Genomic DNA, 22168 nt, shown 5'->3' with positions numbered 1-22168 from the left:
TTAGAAATAACAATTTCGATAACAGTGAGTAAAATCAATCTTAAATCACTTTCAGTATCTGCCAAGTTGCAACCTGCAGCCACCGGATCACCAGGTAAATACAAAGAAGATAAATATAAAAACAGAGGAGTGTTTAGTAAATAAGCCACTTTAGGCGGATGGTATATTTGAGGATTGTGCCCGAGAAGCTAAAATATTGTCTGAAAAAGGAACGTGAACAGTGAAATTTTAAGTACAGTTTTTTTAGCCTGGGACATTATCCTCCAGTATACCAGCTGAAAAGAAAGGGATATATTTATTTTATTACCGTCCAATTAATTTCTACAACACGCTTAAAGGGAAAAACACCTACAGTGATTATCACGGCGTTATTGGGGCGAAGTAAATGCCTAAAACTCCTCTATAAAATCAGGCGATGATCAGAAAGAAATCGCCGCGTAGAACGCAAAGCAAAATACTGCTGGGAAGTAAGAAAGGACTAATACAAAATGTTAACGAAATAGATTAGATTCAGTAAAAAGACTTTTATACAATTGGCCTGTGTAAACAAGAGCACGTTTAAGTTTAAGTTTAATACTGAACACTTTGTCGTACTATGTCTGACCTTGGTCGCTCGAGAGAAGTATCGTTTGCCGCATATCAGGCATGCCAGATTCACGCTACAAGATGACGCAATTTTTGATGAAAATCATTCAAAAAAGAAGTTTTCAGCTACTTTTATTCAGTATACGTTAACTTTTTGACAAATTTACTGAAAATTATTTAATACTCCCTTGGGAAACGGCATCGCTCCTGCATCCATTGCGTGCCGTTTATTTTTCTCTTAAATAGCGCCGAGTAAATTTGTCTACCCTGTTACTAATAAAGTTGACTTCTCCGGTTAGTTTCACTGGCTTACACAGGTAGGCAACAACATCTCTAAAATAATGTCTTGCGAAGAAAAGAGAAAAGATTCATAAATCGTATGGGTGTAATGCAAGGTTGCTCAAAAATAAAAAAAAATAAAATTAAAAGTGTTTTATAATAAAAATTTGGTTTGTATCTGATCTTAAAATCGGTTTAAAAAGGTGGTAAAAAACGTATAAAACTGAATTTTCGGTAACTCTCTGTTACCTTCAGTTGGAAATGTTCAGGCCTTCGGTCTCTAGGGATGTTCCCAATGTTAAATAAACTTGTGGGAAATGCACATGCTCATTCACACATTTCCCACAAGTTTATTTAACATTGGGAACATCCCTAGAGACCCGCGGTGTAGAAAAACATATTATGCAAAAACTGAACCAATTTTAACTCTGATGAAGGTAACAGAATGTTACCGAAAATTCAGTTTTATACGTTTTTTACCACCTTTTTAAACCGATTTTAAGATCAGATACAAACCAAATTTTTATTATGTCAAACACTGATCGCCCTAATAACATCTACAACGAAATCAAGAACATCTACGGCGTTGAAACGCAACTTCTAGCAAGAAAATTGGAACAGAATTCACTTGCACAAGTCCGCCACAAACGACATCTGCAATACCTACATAAGAGCAAAGAAAGGGATTCCCTGCCACGTTTTCTGTTATCAAGGCCACCGATAAACAATCCAAAAGCTTGGGACATAGCCCGCAAGACCGGCTGGAAATACCTACGTCTGCTCATTAGCCAGTGTCATCACAAACTTAAAGTTCTGGACAAGGCTCAGGAATCACTTCGGCAGAAGATCGAAGATCGCATCGAGAGAACGCTCTACGACACTCTAACTCAAGTCGTCGCGCAACGTTGCAAACACGTTAAAGCGGACATTGGAGAGGAGACATCAGAAGAAACTAGCAAACCCATCAAACCGAAAGGAAGAGGCAATTAAGAAAAAGTGGGTTGTAAACATTTCCAACTGAGAACTGGACAAGAATGAAATATCACTCCTTCGAAAAGGGCTTAATTTCGCCATTATGCCGAGTAGTGTACCAACAAAAGAAATTCTCGCTTCGGTCGAATCAGCTATCGATGGTCTGCCAAAACAACGTCAGAATATCATCCGAAGTGAAATCTGTAGCACTCTAAAACAAGCACACTCCCCGAGACAACAAAATTTAACAAGGGAAGAACGAAATGCTTGCAAGGCTCTTAAACAAGATGAGAGCGTTTTGGTTATTAAAGCCGACAAAGGAAACTGTACTGTTGTTATGAACAAGACGGATTATGACAACCAAATCCGTGCAATGCTTCAAGACAGGGATGTATACAAACCGATCACGGATAAAAGGCGAAATCCAACCTCAAAAACAGAGACAGCCCTTCAGAAGAAGCTTCTGGATCTCAAAAGGCAGGGCAATTTGACAGAATCAGAGTACTGGAGACTCAGGCCATCCGAGTCTACACCAGCAGCCTTTTACGGACTCCCCAAGATACACAAGGTAAAGCTGGAGCCCAAAGAAGACCACTTTACTCTGCCAAAAGAAGCAACGCCTCAAGTTCCGTTAAGACCAATTAACAGCTGTATTGGTAATCCGACATACCAGCTTTCCAAGTATTTGGCGTCCAACTTAAAATCCCTCCAGAGCGAAAGTGGCTTCCCTGTCAAGAACGCTAAAGAATTTACAAACTTTATAAGCAGCCAAGTAGTAGCCGAGGACGAACAAATTGTGTCCTTCGATGTTGTATCTCTCTTCACTTCAATCCCAGTAGATTTGGCGATAAATATTGTTCAACGCAAACTTGGTGAGACAACTGAATGGAAAGCCCTTACAAGCTTGACACAAGCTCAAGTTCTCGATCTACTCTCCTTCGTACTTAACAACAGCTATTTCTCATCTGAAGGAACTCAGTACCACCAAGTATTTGGCTGTGCGATGGGATCGCCTGTCAGCGCAGTGATCGCCGAATTAGTCATGGAAGAAATTGAGGAAAAGGCCTTAGCCTCTGCACCAGTAAAACCGCGCTGGTGGCGCCGCTACGTTGACGACTCTAATGCGTGCCTAAAGAGTGAAAGCATCAGAGTTTTTTCACAGCCATCTGAATTCCATTAACCCTCATATCCAATTCACGATAGAAATGCCAACTACAGGCGCGGAAGGCCAAACCATAGCTTTCCTTGATACAAGTAACACGGTATCTGCGAGTGGTCTAGTGGAAGTGGGCGTGTACAGGAAACCCACGCACACAAACAAATATCTCGCCTTCGAGTCGCATAGTCCCGCGCAAAGCTTAAGCAAACGAGCTGTAGTAAAGACACTAATGGACCGTGCCAAATATCTTCCCTCGATCTCTGAGCGGAAACAGAGCGAAAAACAACAAGTAATCGGTGACCTTAAAGTCAACGGATACCCCCAAAGTTTCATCGATCGTTGCCTTGTTTCGGCTCAAGAAACCATACAGCCAGAAAACCAAGACAGTCAAGAGAGTCCAAGGGGTTACGCTTCAATCCCTTACATAAAGGGTGTTTCCGAGAGAGTTCGACGTGTGCTTAGCAGAGAAAACATAAGAACCACTTTCAAGCCTGTTAAAACATTGGGCAGTATCTTTAAGAAACCAAAAGACCGCCCCGCCACGAATCAGATCAAGGGGAATTGTGTACAAAGTCAAATGCAAAACATGTGATTTTGCCTATGTGGGAGAGAGCAAAAGATCGTGGAATTCGCGCGGCGCAGAGCACAAGCCTGGCACATGATCTAATAACGAAAGCGCAATAAGATTTCACGCGGAAACAACAGACCATGACATTCATCCCAGGGGCGGATCCAGGATTTTTCAAAGGGGGGTGGCTGATTACCAATATTTTTGTTAACTATCTTGTTTTAGCCCAAGTTTTTTATCGGGGGGGGGGGGGGGGTATCAGGCTTCTAGGCAATTTGGAAGTGGGAGTCCAAATTATTTTGGGCCTGAGGCCCATATTTTATGAGGCCGTAGGCTCCATCCCCCTAGGGGGGTTTGGGGGCATGCCCCCCTCAGAAAATTTTGAAAGTTGAAGCCTCTTAGGCGTGATTTTCTACGATTCTGAGCAGCTTTTAACAGCTTTCAATTAACTTATTAAACTGCTGTTTTTCTTTGATAAGTTGGCAAAACTGTTCTTTCCTCAACTTACCTTGAACTTTATTTGGGACAGAAACTCCACCAGTTCTTATGAACAGTGATTGAATTAATTTGAAGTTTGCAAGCCACGAACTTACACGAAAGAAGAGATACCGGTAAGCGTTGTTTTGCTCATCCACGTGCGTGGAAATTCTTAGCCCTTGGCAAAGTGGCCTGGGGACAACTTGGTGAGTCAATGTTTTTAGAACAACGGCTTTGCTTGTGAAATCGCTTCGATGGGAAGAAAACGGTAAGAAAACTCGCTAAAAGATGTAAATGGAGAAGAAAATCATGCCAGCAAGGCTAAAAAAACTCTTGAAAGCTAAAAGGAATGTAATTTTTTCAAATTACACACATGTTTTGTTACATTAAGTACAGAAGTTCGTAAAACAAGCTAGCTGTCGAAAATCTCCTATTTCGGAAAACTGACCGTCCTTAACTTTTAACGGCCGCCTGGCTAAGTAAGGTGGATGTTAACAATGTTTCAAACTTACTTCAGCTAAAATATTAACACTTTTCTTTACCTTACCCAGTGTCATTGTCCTTATTTTCTTTTTTAACGTGTTTGTTTTCATTTTTCTGGTGGCTCAAGGGGGGTGGCTAGCCACCCAATCCACCCCCCCTGGATCCGCCCCTGCATCCGGATTATGTAGAAATTTTAGAAAGAAATTTCAACAATAGGCAACAACGCCTATTCCTAGAAGCGCTACATTCTATCCAGGACATTAACTGTGTGAATGAGCATGTGCATTTTCCACAAGTTTATTTAACATTGGGAACATCCCTAGAGACCGGCAGTGTATAAAAACTTATTATGCAAAAACTGAACCAATTTTAACTCTGATGAAGGTAACAGAGAGTTACCGAAAATTCAGTTTTATACGTTTTTTACCACCTTTTTAAACCGATTTTAAGATCAGATACAAAACAAATTTTTATTATGTCAAACACTGATCGCCCTAATAACAAAAAGTGTTTTGTTTGAGTGGAAACATCTTACGGTAGAGTAACACATGGCTTTGTTCCAGGCTCGACGTTACAGTGTCAGTGGTTTTCTTAATTTTGCTGGCCGGGAATACGATCTTGTCAGACATCACCACGGCACTGTAGATGAATATGTTTCTTCGAGGAAGTAAATTGTTAAGGGCTTGCTTCAGTTTACTTGCTCTATACGAACAAACAAACCTGGAGAGAATCCGAAAGCGAAACAGTCTGGTTTCCACGCTAGCTGAGTTATGTCGTTTGCAAGTACTTTATGCGTTCTTAATTTAAAGGGACAATGTCACCAGTTTTACTTCAAAAACTTAAGAGCCTAAAGACATGAAAACTACGAATAGTGGTCCAGTTTTGTAAAAAAGTACCATGCAAGTGTACTGAAGCGATAAACAAGTGATATTATTGTGATGTCATCAGGAGTTTAGATCTCAATTTGAAAAAAGTCAGGCTGATTTTTTCAAGTTTTGTCCTTGTGGACTGGAAAAACACCTAAAAATTATTATGGCTCCCTTCTTCCTTCAACAACTTGAACAATTTACTTTATATCTCTATCTTGATGTACTAGGTGCATTTCATGTACGAGAAGACCTATTAGCCAATTTTAGTACTCTTTATCGAAAAGCATTTCTTGAAAATACCCGTGACAGTGTGTCAGTGTCCCTCTATTAAGTTTAAGAATGTAATGCAGGTGATGCAATGACCAAAGTCAGGCCATGTTACACGACGCAATTTTTTACAAAAATTGCGCGCGTGTGACACCCCCTCTACAGGTTGCAATGTTTTTAGTGGTCATCATTGCGTTGAAAGTTGCAGAAAAAAATTGCCTCGTGTAACATAGCCTTAAGTTTCGGTTGTGTAATATAAACATTTTTAATTCTATAAACTGCCGTGGTTTATTGGGATTTTGACCACTGAGAAAAACAGTATCTCAACGTGTGTATAATTACGATTATGTTTTACGTGTGTTTGATATAACCAATCACGTGCTGACATGTCACTTGATATCTCAATAGTGAATGAGCCAAAGCTTATCGATATTAAATCGAAACATCTTCGGATCTTCCTCAGAAATCTTTGGCAATCTTCGGAAATTTTCGGAAAAGTTCGGAAAGTGTTCGGAAACATTTGTATGATATCGAGTCGAACACTCGAAGAGAAATTCTATATCTACGCGCGCCCATGTATTTATTCTCTAGGTCACAGCTCAAAGTAGATTGCACATACAGGTCCGGCATTATTCTACTGGTGTTTCTTTGCGTTGGATGCGGCCACGTTTTACAATACTAATTAGTTGTACCAACACTGTCTTTACATCATAAAAAAATACAACGCTCTAGTCAAATTGGTAACCCATGTTTTGTCGAGGAGAAAACGTCTGCATTACGGTTTTAAAATTGCTTGGTCTACCGGATTAAGAATTTGTCAGAAGAGTAGAGAGTAGTAGTTCTGCCTACTCAAAAAAGGCCACAATAATTTTGAAAACGAGTTAGAAAAGGTACTCGATAAAGTTAAGAGCTAAATGTTTGGAAAGAAAATGATGCAAAAGTAGTTAGATTTAAGTGAATTGTAAAACCATGAAAACTGTAAGCTGTAACTGTAAGCTACATGCGGCAAGCTTGAACACACAAAAAGATGAGTAAAATATCCTACAGTAAGGAAATGTTATTTCGTTTAAAATCATAGTTTACTGGTGTATTTCTATTTAAAGTGGATGGTTGTAAAAATTACATAGTCCTTAATGAAGCCGACCGCTCTCAAGGAAACGCAGTGCTGAACTACTTGTGCGATAGGAACCTGGTAACAGGTTGGTTCCGTTTCCAAGGAGATGCCGGAGTTCAGATACCTGATAAATGTGTTCTCATGTGGCGTTGCGGTACTCGATATCCAGGCTGGCTTAATGGTGCGCACCCATCAGTCGCTGAAGGTGTGGTGACCCGTCGAGTCTGTTATACAGCTTCTCGCAACTGCTGTGTATGGCAAAACAACATTAAAGTGAAGAACTGTAGTGGGTTTTACGTGTATGAGTTACAGAAGCCGCCTAGATGCAGTCTTCGGTATTGTGGTAACGCCGGCGCTGGTAAGTTGGACATTATACCTTTCTTTGTGTTTTCTGTCAGCAACCAAAAGATCAGGTTACAGTTAAATTTTGATTGAGGAAAATTAAAGTACCAATCTTTTATGCCTTAATGTTCAAAAAGCAGCAAATATGAGACCTGGTCTCTGTTTGGCTAAGGTGAAATCTTACATATCACAATTCGTTCCTCATTGTTCAAGTACAGAAATCCTTGTTGATGATAACGATGAAGTTTATAGTATCAATTTAAGAAATAAATTTCAGAATATGGTAAAAGCCATGATAATTTAACGATGGCATTGTTATGGTACGCGCCCGCGCCAGCCGCTAACTGTGTTTGGCGTTTACAAGTACCGTATGCGTTCCAAATACATACTACAAGGGATTCAATGCAAGTGATGCAAGGGTTACAAAAAACTAAAAATGTTAGCAAATGCGTTTGTCATCTCAACGTACGATTAATGTGACCTTGATCCAGATCCGGCATTATTGCACTGGTGTTTTTCTACCTCGTAAATTAAATAAATTATCTGTTACCAACGCTATCTTTACAACATAAAAATACAATGTTGTAGGCAAATTGGTAACCCATCTTTCGTCGAGGAGAGAAAATCTACAAGGTTTTCCGTATAATTTGCTTGGTCCATCTTATTAAGAATTTGTGAAATCAGAAGAGTGGGGCAGTAGCGGAACCAGACCTTTAGATAAGTGGGAGGCCTCTAGATCCGCCACTGTAGAGTGCAGTTATTAAGATTGCGTATTTTAGTTGAATTGTGCACTCTTGATACAAGCATGAAACTTGGCACAATGAAAGCGGTCACCAACAGAAGCCGAAAAACACCGGTTTCCATGGAAACCGTAATTTATTAAAATCAATGAAATTTTGTGAAATATTTGTTTGTCCTGGTTTATAGACAAATACTATTATGTCAGGAAGTGATATCAAGTCGCACGTACAAAATTTAGAATGAAATGCTGTAATTTAGACTGTTCACAGCCCTATATTTTCCTATTTTTCTTCTGTTAGCGAACGGTTCACCGATCGCGAGAGGCCTGGACGCTAGCGCAAAACGAAAGACGCCAGGGAGCAGAGGGCGGGGAACGAAAAATCTTTTCCCATGCAATAATTTCCTAGTTAATTATTGGTATCAAACAGATGCTAAAAAATGACAATTGTAAGGCTAATTTAAAGCATTCACATCTGTATTTACGAATAAAAATCTACAATAAAAGGTTTACAAAAGTACAAGAAGAAGTACTTCGTGGGGGAGGGGCCTCTCGGCTGAAAATTTCATTGCTGTTTACTAGCTGAAAATAGGAAATTGGCGTTGGCACTATATCAAGAATTGATTAGTATGTGAATGCTTGTAATATCGCAAAGTTTGGTGCTTGTATCAAAAATCGCATAATTCAGGAGCTAAGCCGCCGGACTATACTCACAAAAGACCGCAATCATTTTGAAAACAAGATAGAAAGTTACTCGACAGTTAATAGTTAAATGTTTGGAGAGATAGTGATGTAAAAGTAGTTAGATTCATGTGAATTGTAAAATCACGAGAAAGCACAGCAGCTGTAAGCTACATGCGGCAAGCTTGAACACATAGGAATATGACTGAGTTATCCTTCAATAAGTAAATGTTATTTTATATTGAAATGGTTTACTGATATGTTTCTACCTATAGTGCATGGTTGTCAAAATTACACAGTCCTCAGTGAAGCAGACCGCGCTCAAGGAAACGCAGTGAAGAACAACTTGTGCGACAGGGACCTGGTAACAGGTTGGTACCGTTTCCAAGGAGATGCCGGGGATCAGATGCCTGATAAATGTGTTCCATCAGAACGCTGCGGTACTGTGTATCCAGGATGGCTCAGTGGTGCTCATCCATCAGTCGCTGAAGGTGTGGTGACTCTTAAAGTCTGTTATGGTTATTACACCTGCTGCCTATTCAGTAACAACATTAAAGTGAAGAACTGCAGTGGGTTTTACGTGTATGAGTCACAGAGGCCGCGTCTCTGCAATCTTCGGTATTGTGGTAACGCCGGCGCTGGTAAGTTTGACTTGATAATTTCGTTCTGTATTGTAATTAATGGACAAATTTAATAGCTAAATGTTTAGAGAGATAGTAATGTAAAAGTAGTTAGATTTAAGTTCATTGTAAAACAATGAAAAAGCAAGCAGCTGTAATTAAGCTACGTGCGGCAATCTTGAACACAAAAAAAGATGACTGAGATATTCTACAGTAAGGAAATGTTATTTTATTTAAACTATGAATAGTTTACTGGCATGTTTCTACTTAAAGTGGATGGTTGTAAAAATGTCACAGTCCTAAGTGAAGCGGGCCGCGCTCAAGGAAACGCAGTGAAGAACAACTTGTGCGATATGAACCTGATACCAGGTTGGTACCGTTTCTAAGGACCTGCCGGGGATCGGATGCGTGATAAATGTGTTCCCATGTGGCGCTGTGGCACTTACGCTCCAGGTTGGCTTTCTGGTGCACATCCTGATGATGAAAACTTTATTATGGTGTCAGAAACCTTGTAGTCTGGGATTAGTACCCATACTAGCTAATTAGGGGGCACAATACTAACTAATACTAAAAAAATATATACAAGTTAGGTGTGGTGTCTTGTAAAGTTTGTTATCACTGGTCAAACAACTGCTGTTATTGGAGTAACATCATTAAAGTTAAGAACTGTAGTTCTTATTTCGTGTATGTGTTACAGAAGACGCCTTTATGCTATCTACTGTGGTAGTAACGACGCTAGTAAGGTGGCTTGATGCATTCGTTGAACATTTTAGTCAGCAGCCAAAAGATGAGGTTACTATAAACTTTTGGTTTACGAAATAGGTCAGGAGGATTACCTCAAGGTGGCTGAACACAGTTTCTGCGCTCTCTTTGGATTCAATGCTGACGCGATTCCGAGCTCAAGACTTTGGGTCGTGACTTAAATGGATACTCCAAAATTGGAAATTCGCTGGGAGATTAAAACCCATCAGTCTCCCAACGGATTTCTGATTTTGGAGTACCATTAAGTCACGACCCAAGACTTTGAGGGAAAAAAATTAAATTTTCCGCTTGCGCAGTTGATCATAAGATATCCCACATTATCAAAAACTAGCAATGGTATATTGCAATTCCTGCGTTTTGATTGGTGGACAGCCAATGGTATATGAGCTCATATACCATTGACCACAAATGTGGTAGCCGATACGCGTCAACGAAAATAGCTTGGGAGCTAAAATATTGGGAGCTAAAATATTGGGCGTTTTTAATAAAACAATTATTCCACTCGTGCTTGTTGGATATGAGATCGCTATAGCCAACTCGGCACTACGCGCCTCGTTGGCTATCTACCATCTCATATCCAACGCGCGCTGGTGGAATAATTCTTAATTACTAAAGCCAAAATTTAGCGCACATTTCGTGACGTCATTTTTCCGCCAAAAAATTCCAGAATCTTAAACACTAAAAACATAGGATTTTAGAGAAAGACGAGTTCTATGTTGGTGCTCAGATTCAGGATAATCGATTTAAAACTCTGGAAGTTATTCCCACAGTACAGTGCACCTTTTGGTGTATTCTGTGCCTACTGTGATGAGAGCCCGCTTAATACTCCGTCATACGGACACTTGGGAAATACACTTTTGCATGTCCCTTTGGTGTCCGTACTAATCGGGTTCCACTCTACTACTAATGGAGCAGAAACATTAAAGTAACATATAATATTCCCTTACCAACAGCAACAAGATTGCCATCAATTTCGCGATCACCACCGACAAAAAAAGCAGCAGAAAGAATCACAACAACATTGGCTTCAGCTTCATCGACAAGACTGTTATCATTTTCGCCAACGCTTTCGACAAAGTCAGCAGCAGAAGGAACCACCACAACACCAGCTCAAGCTTCATCAACAAGATTGTCATCATTGTTAATATCACCTGTAACCATGGCAACAGTAGCAGCAGGCACATCCCCAACAGCCTTGCCAAGGTTATCATCTCTATTAACAACACTCACAGCAGCCCCAATACCAACAGCAGCAAGAACGATGTCACCATCTGTATTGTTACTGCTATCATCGGCATCATCCTCATTCTCAGCCCTGTCATCATCATCGTCATCATCAAAAACAGTGGGTGTAAAGAAAGTGGTATGTATAGTACAGCTGTTTATAACAATGTGGACCGTTTGTTAGATAACTACATCGAGACCCTTCTAATCTGTTTTTTTTTTTAATAAATTAACCTAAACTGATCGTCGACTCGTTTTCATATTTGTCTTCACACTACAGGAGAGGAAGTTTATGTCTACATTGGACACAATAGATGTCCAGCGAAACACTTCCCTACAGGTAACCAGGGCATTTGTTGTTATATCTAGCTTATCAAGTAAACTAGGGGAAAGAAATCGTTCAATATGCGATAATTAACAATTATTCTTTGAAATCGAGGTGAATAGTGGTAGAATATTCACCAAGATTTCAAAGAATAATTGTTTTAGTATATACACACGAAGTGATCTCAACAGCAAGCGATCTCAAAGTTTTCAGAAGGAAACCATTTAAAGTCGATTTAATTGACCTCTCAATTCATGCGTGGAAAACGTACATACAAGCGGCACTAACCGACATGCGCGAAACAGTTTACAGAATCTTCAAATCTTCAAATCTGCGGTATTCATTTCTGCCGATGCCGGGCGAAGAGCGACTTGACGGTAAGCAATTGTTTATCGTTTTAGTACTACTACTAATAATAATAATAATAATGGCACATCGGGCAGTATATCCACAGAGTGGCTCTTCGCCTGCCCGATCCTAACTAAATTTACAGATGTAAAAGATTAAAAAAATATCTAAAAATTTATATTTACATGAAAACGAGATAAAATTGTATTAAAAGGATATAAGAACTAATTATGTGAATTATAGTATATAAAACAAAAAAATTACTTAAGACATGCTAAAAAGTTAAAAATTCAAATGTTCTAAAACTCTCTTAAAAATAATGTTTTTGGTGTCTTTACAAAATTTATTATAGTCTTGGCAGCATCTCACGTTGCTGGGCAATGTGTTAAAAAGGCTGGCAGTTTGGTCTTGTAAAGTATTATTAATTAGGGATCTCTCTAATTGAATGCTGTTACTGGATCTTAGGCATCGTTCGTGTTGGAATACATTAAGCTTCAAGTAACTTGGCCAATATGGGTTATGAAGGGCCTTGTGGGTTGCATAGTACTCGAGTTGTGTGGACATTGTGCTGCAAATTGCGAAATATGTAGTCTTCTCTTACTTTGAAAACCATCAGGCCAAATTTCTTAGCCTTTTTTTGTCTTTTCTGGTTCAGCATCTTCTTGTATTCTTAGTATTTGCGATTCAGAAACGCCGGCGAAACGCGAGTTTACGCCGGCCATTTTGTTTCAGTTTGGATCAAGCATTATTCACTCCGTAGGGAGTGAATAATACTCATTAGCCCGAGATAGCGAACCAATCAGATTGCTTGAAACACCAAGATCACTGAGTGTGTATATACTAATTGTGGTTGTGGATAATTTTGATTTTTTTTATGAAGTAAAAAAAAATCAGACCTTTTGCGTTTTCAGGAGGCCGTCAATTTGTTTAAAAACACCACCGAGCAGTATAAAAATATACGTACCCGGCAAGTTCACCTTAATACAACAGTGGAACAACAACAAAGGGAATCTATCTTTCGGACGGCAGTTGCTTTCGAGAAATTTGTTCTTAATTATAGCAACTACCACGTCAGCGAATCAACGCCACAGACACATATCGTTTCCAACAACCTCGGTGAGTGGACATCACTTTGTTTGTTCAGAATTAGGCCATAGAAAGATATTAAAATTTATTGCTGATTTATTCTTCGTTCACTATCACAATTATAGATTCATAGCCTCTATTGTATTAGTTATGAATTAATCGATCGATGAATTAAACGACGGATAAATTGATTTTAACCCATGTAATTGTAGTTTTAAAAAGATGGATCAGGACTCATACAAAATAAAAGGTTCCTCTCTATAGTATGTATCAAAAATCAGTGACTACCACATATATACCACGCTCATAACCTGTCTTCTCTCTCATTCCATAGTTCTGCGTATTCAGCGAGGCTTCCGTCAAAATGCGAGCGACTTCCTTCTCGAGGGACCTGGAAGACAAACCTTTATCAATAAATTTCAACAATAATGGTTTGTGTTCAAAACTTCTATAGGCTTTAAAAGCCTTGTAACTTTCAAATCCTAAATATTGTACTTTAAATTCTGTCAAACGTTTATCTCCAAACTCAGTCTAAAAAAATAATGGAAATGTTCTTTCATTTATCTTCGTTCTATAATTAGCTTCTTTCGTCTTAACTTGTATTCATGACATCGTGAGGCAATCTGATTGGGTTACCTGGCTCAAACTGCTGTCATCTTAATCCTAACTCTCCTCTGGGAGAATAGAGCCATTGATTTGTTTTCTCCACTCCACTATGTCTCTGGCAACGTTGACTGCCTCTGCCCAGGTGGCAAAACCCATCATCTGTCTCTCTCCCTCCATTGGTCTCCTCCATGTCTCCCTAGGTCGCCCTCTGCTCCTCTTTCCCTCCGGTGCCCAGGTTAGAGCAATGTTCCATGCGCGGTACATGCCCTATACAGCGCCACCTTCGCCACATTCACTAATTTTAAGCTTCTTAGGTTTTTTAGTCTTTTTAAGCTTCACCCCCTTCTTGTAAGTTAATGTTCTTTTTATTTCCATCTAGAAACGGTGGTAGTCGGTATTGTATACAAAGCTCTTCATGAATTGTTTATAAGAAAACATTCCAAGAGTTATGGAACTGACGACACAAGGTAAATCGTCAAATCTTTCTTAGCTTCTTTATATAACGTTATTAAAATCACTTGTGCAAAAATTCTTAAACACTTCTTTGTGCCAAGTCTGGGTCAAAGCCATTCACATGAAGGCCGGGGTCAAAGGTATTTCCTTAGTGAAAAAGGAAATAGAAACAAGCTTTTGTTGTTAAAACATACTAGAGGTTGACTTGGCTGTGCTTCTTGTAGGCCCCGACCCTCTTCCTGTTGAGAAAATGTTCCTGTCGTTTCATTTCATTATTAGACGTTTGTAGGGTTTGTCCTTTTTTTGTATAAGTTTGCCGGTTTCTGTGTCTGAACTTAGCCTGCTGTACAAGCTTCTACATGATCTACGTCATCTACCGTATAGCCAAAGATGTCACATTACTGTGAGGAAGGAACAAATTCATGACTATTTTGTCTTCAACAAAAACAAGACCTCGACAAGTTAAACTAATCGTTTTTACATATTCATATTATCTTCAGGCGACTCAATAGCCCAATAGTGGCAGTCACGATGAGTCCAAAGCCAGGAATTTTACAGGAGAATGTCACCTTAATTTTCAGGCACTTAAAGGTAACCACAGCACAACAAATACTTCGCTCTATTTTGCTGCTTTTATTTCGTTTATAAGGGTTGTGACCAAATCTGTTTTCAGATTGTTGACGGCAAGGGATTCTGTGTGTTTTGGAATGGCTTTGGTAAAGAAAGGTGAGTATCAAGCTTTAATGTTTTGCCATGGCTACGTTCCATTTAGTCCTCAGTGTTGCTTAAAGGGGCTAGGTCACGGTATTCTATGTAATTCTATTTATTTTCGTTAATGAATAATAATAATAATAATAATAACAACTTTATTTAATGAGGGTTACACATTACAGTTAAAAACTGAAAAACCTGTGGCCCTCCCCTAGAATAAAAGTTAATACTACTACAAATATATTATCAATAAAAAATGAAAACAGATAAAATAGATAAAAACTAGATAAAAATGCAAACAGTAATTTGGGTGTGACAGTATAAAAATTTAAAAATTATGACATGGGAAAGCTATCTAAGTCGGCATAACCTTCCTTAATAAAGTTACTATAATTATGTTTAAAGGCCTTAATGCTAGTGCTAGTTCTAATATATATAGGCAAAGAGTTCCAACATTTAGTGGCTGAAACAAGAAAAGTTCTTCCACCTTCCGTTTCACGGTTATACCGAGGACAGCGTAAAGTAATATCACCATAGCGCGAGGTTCTGGTGGACATGTCATTGACACTTACAAGTCTGTTCCTTAAATACCCTGGGCATTGTCCATTTAGGCATTTGTAAATGAAGAGCTCTAGACTTCAAATTGACAGAGCAAAAGTCTCTTATTGGCAAAATTAAGGCCACATAATAAACAAGGATGATTTTCGAACATTGTAAATGGCACTTTCATTTAAATTGAGGTAAACTTGAAAAAAGTCGAGCCGACGTTTTTCAAGTTTATAACATAGAGGGAAAAATTACTGAATGCTGATTGGCTGAGACAGAGGGCATTTTTCCTTAATTTTGGTAATTGCCCCGGGCAGAATTACTTGTTCTTGATTGGACAAACAGGAAAACTGCTCGTTTCTGATTGGCTGAGCTCGCTACACTTCGTTGGCTTCAAGGCGGCGGGATTTTGAGCAGAATTTTCAAACACAGCGCTCACTTGTGACACTTGTACATCGATCTTTTCGAAATTTGACTTCAGTTCCGCAGATATGTGATGAAAATTGAATGGAAAAGGGGTGACAGCTTGAAACGAAGATCCGAAAGCTGAAACAGAAGATTATTACAGTTGAAAACGGTACAAAAATTGCATCAGACACTTGCGAGTGTGAAACGATTCAAACTAATTCATAGCGACCGGCAACTGACATCTCCGTTTCACTTTTGTCATCTCTAAGACTCATCACCAGCAACCCAGGATATAAAGGAGGGCATATATAGTTTTTTTCTGTGAAAGAATGTCACATTAATTTTACCGAAGCTGCTCGTTCAAAACGTACAAACAGGTGAATAAAATTAAGCTTACGTTTATATTGAGTGTTCGCTTGTTTAGTTGTTAATAGCTTTTTTATTATTTTCACGACTTTCATACCTTTCATTGCATAAAACTGTCAGCGTTATTAATCGGGCGTGGCCGATTTATAGTTTACCCTTTGGTCGTCCTAGAGCGTAGTCTCCTGGCGCGGCCAAAAAGACGGGGATAGCTTGGGGTTGCTACAAAACCGCTACGGGTGACGCATACCGCAATGGTTTTCATTTTAGTTTTGACAGGAAATCGTTGCAGGCACACTTGGTCGACTTTTGGGTTAATGTGTAATCAGGTTGTGTTTTTTTGCTTCGGCGGAAGGACAGAGAAAAAAGCTTACGGGGCAAAGTACAGTATGGGGCCCAGTTCTCGGCCACTTTTGACGTAAACTTGTATTTCTTACCTCAGAAGAACCGCAGGAACTTGAAATTTCTCCCAGAGCTAGCTACATTATTCAGCTTTTTGGTGTAAAGCTATCGACCGGTCAAAAATTAATTTGCCCGAGCAATAATAAAAATAAAAGCTCCATTTGTGGGCCCAGTTCTCGGCCACCTTGGCCCAGTTCTCGGCCACTTTTGACGTAAACTTGTATTTCTTACCTCAGAAGAACCGTAGGAACTTGAAATTTCTCCCAGAGCTAGCTACATTATTCAGCTTTTTGGTGTAAAGCTATCGACCGGTCAAAAATTAATTTTCCCGAGCAATAATAAAAATAAAAGCTCCATTTGTGGGCCCAGTTCTCGGCCACCTTGGCCCAGTTCTCGGCCACTAAAAAGCTTGTGCGTAATTATCTGTAAAAAAATGCTCAATTAATTTTCACAGTCATAAAATCACTCTGTAAACCTATTTATACTATATCGATCCCAAATTATTTTTATGATGCTTTGTTTTACTTTAGAAAAGAAGGATTTTAACGCGCCTAGTTGCCTATGTGCAGGTTCTGGCAAAACCGCATTGTGTGACCCGTGCATTTAGATGGTTTATTTTGCAGTGAAAAGGTCTTGAAAGAGTTAGGTGTTGTAGAAATAATAGACAAGACAAGAGTCAGCTCAAAACTTAGAGATAAGATTGAACTTTATTTTTAAAACATTTATTTCTTTCATTCTGGCAGCAGCAGATGAAATTATATTAAAAACCAAGCGCTAAGCTGTGATAGCGAGCAGGGTGGCCGAGAACTGGCAAATACGCAAACGTCGCAAGAAAAAATTTCGAAGTAAATTAAGACCAAAAAATACAACGGTTCAACGAAAAGTTAACTAAAGCAGAAAGCTGAATTATTCTACGTTTCACATGCCAAAAATTAGCTCGTATGGTGGGGGCTTTTGGATAAAATACGAATTTAACTACATCCATGAATTTGGAGCCGTAAACAAACAACTTTTTCGGGAATGCAAATTCACCTACCTCCGCGTAAACTCGACGTGTGAGCTTTCTATATCGAATTGAACGATCAAACTCAAGATACTTAAAGCACATGAATCAGTCTATCGTTTGAAGGAAATACCTTTTTCTTTTGATTCAACTGGAGTGTGAAAAAACGCGTTAAACACAAAGTGGCCGAGAACTGGACCCGGCCGAGAACTGGGCCCCATACTGTACTGATATTCACCATTGTGAAATTGCACTTACTTTGACAAGTTAAAGTTATTTTTGTAAATGAAAAAGGTAACGTCATTGATGTCACGCAGTGTTTTTTTTTAGCAAACTAGATGGTTTGCTGGGTTCTGACTATGAATGGGGGTGTGATCTTGCGGTATATTTTTTGAGCCTGACTCCGCCGTAAAACTTTTTTTTTATTTAGCAAGAACTGTGTCGATTTTCATTTCTGAACAATTGGTCGTCAAGTCGTTTGTCACAAAGAGTAGAATGTTTGTACAGCATGTTTTGGAATTATTTTAGATTTGGTTAGTAAGACGCTTCTGAAGACCTGAGCAAAACATTGGGAATGTACAGTATTAATAGGAACTTGAATGGAATTTTTCACAAGTTGGATAAAGGTATCAACTGAAAAAAATGGAATTCAAAATGAGAACTTGGATTTTGTTGTAATTAAATTTTATCGCGGATTGGATGCATAATATCACGGCTTTGAAAGTCTTCAAATAATTAGAAAGGTTCCTTTCTTCCTTTTGATCTTATTGTTATTTTCATGTATTGATTATTCGAAAGTGGTTTTCGTTGATACGAAAAAAAAAACGGGTTTTCACTGAATTGCTTGAAGTATTTTTAGACGTGATAATATTGGCTTAATCAAATTACATTGTGCACGAAATATTTGTTATTCTTTTGTCTTGAAACTTTGAGGAAATTGAAATTTTTGTTTGACAGTAGTGTATGAAAGGCATTTTATAGAACTGAATAAAAAATAAGAAACATTGATAAAGGTTATTTCAAAGATTTATTTTGCCTGATTTTGAAGGGTTTTTAGGAGTTTTAAAGAGTGCTGGTAAACGGCTGTATGTTGTTTGTGATTACGGATCTTATTTAGTTTCGAACGCTCTAATTTTTGAAAGGTTAAAACAGGTTAAAACCGGGCGGTTTCATGAGTTTTTTGGGTAGAAAGGTACGGTGGTGGTCAAAAAAAAAAATGTTTAGAAAGGAATGACTGTAGTAGCACGTAAGTCGGAGGTTTGCGTGAGTCACGGGGTATAGTATGCGTGAGCTGGATTTCCGGCGTCATAACGGCATGTTTTGTTTACTGAAAGATACACTCGACGTTTAGTTAGCTTAGTCGGCTTGGGAAACTATTTTAAAAATGAATGTTGTAATAGTTAATTAATAGTAATCTAGAATTAACCCACTCTCGATTGGAGTCTGTTCTGGATTCGCGCTACCTTTTCGCCGCGAAGGAATTTTGTAAAATTTCGCTAGTGGAAAGAGGTACTGTAAGAACAGTATCAATAACTCAAAAGGAGGAACTTCTTTGTAGCTCTGAATTAAGACGTATGATAAAATTTTAGAATAAGAAACTTTCGATATATGGTTTTCATATTGTTTTTGTCAATTTCCTTTTGTGGCAGATTTTTTGAGAATCAGCTTTTCTTTCGTGTGATGACAGACACAGGACAGAACGAGAGGTGGATGAGAAAGATGCCGAAGATGAATAGGCACCGAAAAACGACAAGAACCGTCAAGGACTTATCTTTAGAGGGCGGGGAGTTTTGGCATACTGTATTTCGAGGACTGGACTGGACTAGTAAAACGCGGACTAGTAAAACGCGGACTTGTAAAACGCGGACTAGTATAACGCGGACTAGTAAAACGCGGACTTCTAAAACGCGGACTAGTAAAACGCGGACTCAGGTAAAACGCGGACTAGTAAAACGCGGACTAGTAAAACGCGGACTTGTAAAACGAGGACTAGTAAAACGCGGACTTGTAAAACGCGGACTTGTAAAACGAGGGCTTGTTAAGCACGGACTTGTAGAACGCGGACTTGTAAAACAAGCGCTTGTAAATCGGATAAAACTAAACGGTTTAGCGAGCGAAACAATTTGTGTTTGAAGCTCTTGTGTGTTTCTTCGACGGCATATTTCTAGCTTTTTTGAGCACTCTATGGTCTGTTTTAGCGTGGAGATGTTTTTGCAGTATAGCACATGTTCGTTCTGCAAACCCCTACTAAAACAACGGGATTGATGCTATGAGTTGTGTGCATATGTTTCTTTCTTTCCACTACTTGACGTCTGTTGAGTGCAGTCGTTTGTATTGCTCGCACGAGGTAGAACGGGGCCCGTCCAGAAATCAACAGTCAATCGTAAATAAAGGTGACGGGCCTACACGACTCCTACGTTCGTGACATTAGAATATTTGCCGTTAAATGTTTAAATTCGGTCTTTCGACCTTATTTGCTTCTGACTTCTTTCTGAGGGTACTGTTTTAATTTGGGGGCAGTATGTGGTAAATAAAGGTGACGGGCCTACACGACTCCTACGTTCGTGACATTAGAACATTTGCCGTTATATGTTCAAATTCGGTCTTTCGACCTTATTTGCTTCTGACTTCTTTCTGAGGTTACTGTTTTTTTGAGACATTATGTATTGAAGAGAGCCGTAAGATGATTGTGGCCAAGGAAGTGTCTAGAGGCGTTTTACTAGTCCGCGTTTTACTAGTCCGCGTTTTACTAGTCCAGTCCAGTCTACAAGTTAAAGACACATCAAGACCACCCCACTGTGAATTGCCATAGCACAGACAAAATTATAGTCAATATCTTATGTGTTTTTAAGAGAATTACCTAAGAACCAAGGCATGTCTTGTCTTGCCTTACATTGACATGCAATAATTTGGAAATACTAAGCTCGTAACAGTTTAAGACAGAATCCATCAGGAATTTGAGTAACATTAATTTTAGTTACGCAAAAATTGAGCACCAGAATAATTTAAATCCTTGTGTTCTTTCATACCTTGTTAAAGGCTTGACATGTGATAACACCAACATAACACCAACAACAGTTCTTTATCAGTGGGGATTGAAGAAAAAAATGGAAACATCATCACACAGTTGACCCCCATGCAAAAACACTCCAGGATGTCACGGGACTGTTTGGTGTCCGTCTGCCAATTTCTAACTTCAAATTCCAATGTTAAATTCACATTAAATTTTCAATATTTCTTAGTTGTCTAAATTTTACTAATTCTTTTAAGAAAACTATCACCTGCCAAACATCCCCAAAAATCACTCAAAAAATTACAAAATACCGCAATACATAGATACATGGGATGAGTGAAGTTTCCTTGGATTCCTTGAAACACCAACAAGATATTTCCGTTTAAGGTGGCTGATAATGGGTTTCAGTATTTCCCAGTCCTTATACTTTGGTTCAGGACTAAAAGCCTTCATCAATTGCTATTACAGTAATGGTATGAAACAAATGTTCAATCATTCATCAACAAGTTGTGATCATTTTCTTGACAATAGTAGGTCCCCGGTGAACAGTTGTAGTACTGTCCCATCAAAGTGCAATGCCTGGAAAATACCGAAAAGCACACGACCTTCAGGTGAAACCGCACCTTACAGTATTACCAATACACTGCACTTTGCTAAGTCTTAAAACTTTACATTGTCTAGTCGTCTACTTCAATCGTTTATTTGTATTGTGTGAGATACATTTATAAATTGAAACCATCATGTCATTAAGTAATAATGCAATCTCGACAACGTTCTAGATATTATATTATGCACACTAATACAGCTCATGCAAGCCCTGTGACTTACACAAACACAGTCGGACTGAGTGCTACTTAAGTAACTGCTTCGTGGTTTCTGCTGTACTGAACCCTGCCTTTCAAGGCAAAGCGCCCGATTTTAAGCTTCTCAAGCTTCTCAATGTTCTTGTTCTCTTTAGAACGTCAAGATTTGCTCGATTATGAGGAACGTTTTCGTTTCGCAAGCCAAATTAAGCTTCGCGCTGTACATAAGTTGTTTTTAGCATGGACAATTTTCAGAAAATTTTGCCCTCTATGTCATAAACAAGTAATCACATGTTTCCTCGTAAAATGAAGGATTAATATCACTTGTGTTTTCAGGAGTTGTAGAAATTGCCCTTGTCGCTTCGCGACTCTGGCAATTTCTACAACTTCTGAAAACACGCTAATATTAATCCTTAATTTACTCGGTCCCATGCGATTACCTATACTTGTTCGAACACAATTCGTTTTAATCTTCTCTTTTGCCCATCCATGCCCGTTTTTTGGCCTTTGTGTGTTTCTTTTGAGTTCGTCTACAGTTTTAAGTCATTATTGTGATATTTCAGTTAATTCTATGACCAGTTGGTCAGTACTGTAATTGCCTAAAATTGCGTGACATAGCCCCTTTAACCCTCGGATGTACAAGGGAAGGGGGGCAGCCCCTCATGCGTTTTTTGTTAAATTTTGAAAAAAAGAAAAAGATTTACTTTACAGTGCTAAAACTTTTAGTAGCTGTTCATTTATCCCTTGCAAAAATTGTAATGTGCCAACCACGTGTCCATGATTTTTAACTTTGCCATGGCAACGTCATAATTACAAACAAGTCTGGCCAAAAATCATCATTTTCAACATTTTTCTTTATTTTTTCCGGTTTTTTGAAACAAAATTGTACGATTTGTTTATTCTTACATTCCAAAAGCATTCTGACATAATTTTGCATCATTTTTTGTTATTTTTTAACCA

At 38.7% G+C, this 22168-nt stretch overlaps 2 protein-coding genes and 1 pseudogene across 3 annotated transcripts in view; 2 read left to right on the top strand and 1 right to left on the bottom strand.

The window, feature by feature from the left end:
• The window catches only part of LOC144638984 (uncharacterized), a gene marked incomplete at its 3' end in the record, with an annotated part of 26011 nt that extends 14836 nt beyond the window's left edge, over nt 1-11175 (top strand). The window contains exons 2-4 of the mRNA XM_078498253.1: nt 6763-7131; nt 8811-9176; nt 10871-11175. Coding sequence (XP_078354379.1) covers nt 6763-7131; nt 8811-9176; nt 10871-11175 — 1040 coding nt within the window. The remainder of the gene's footprint in view (nt 1-6762; nt 7132-8810; nt 9177-10870) is intronic.
• LOC144638030 (uncharacterized) overlaps nt 1021-22168 on the bottom strand; it is a 75012-nt gene continuing 53864 nt past the window's right edge. The window contains exon 2 of the mRNA XM_078497132.1: nt 1021-1113. The gene's annotated coding sequence lies outside the window, so the exon portion shown is untranslated. The remainder of the gene's footprint in view (nt 1114-22168) is intronic.
• Nucleotides 11160-22168, top strand: part of LOC144637989 (adhesion G protein-coupled receptor L4-like) — a 23894-nt pseudogene continuing 12885 nt past the window's right edge. Inside the window, exons 1-7 of the transcript XR_013567842.1 lie at nt 11160-11280; nt 11422-11481; nt 12726-12930; nt 13235-13331; nt 13886-13973; nt 14460-14550; nt 14633-14685. The product of XR_013567842.1 is annotated as an adhesion G protein-coupled receptor L4-like (transcript). The remainder of the gene's footprint in view (nt 11281-11421; nt 11482-12725; nt 12931-13234; nt 13332-13885; nt 13974-14459; nt 14551-14632; nt 14686-22168) is intronic.

The sequence above is a fragment of the Oculina patagonica genome, chromosome 14 (assembly GCF_052425735.1).
Source record: "Oculina patagonica isolate OP01 chromosome 14, crgOcupat, whole genome shotgun sequence".
NCBI classification, from domain to species: domain Eukaryota; kingdom Metazoa; phylum Cnidaria; class Anthozoa; order Scleractinia; family Oculinidae; genus Oculina; species Oculina patagonica.
Note: the sequence above shows the minus strand (reverse complement) of the source record. Positions and strands in the feature narration are given on the sequence as shown.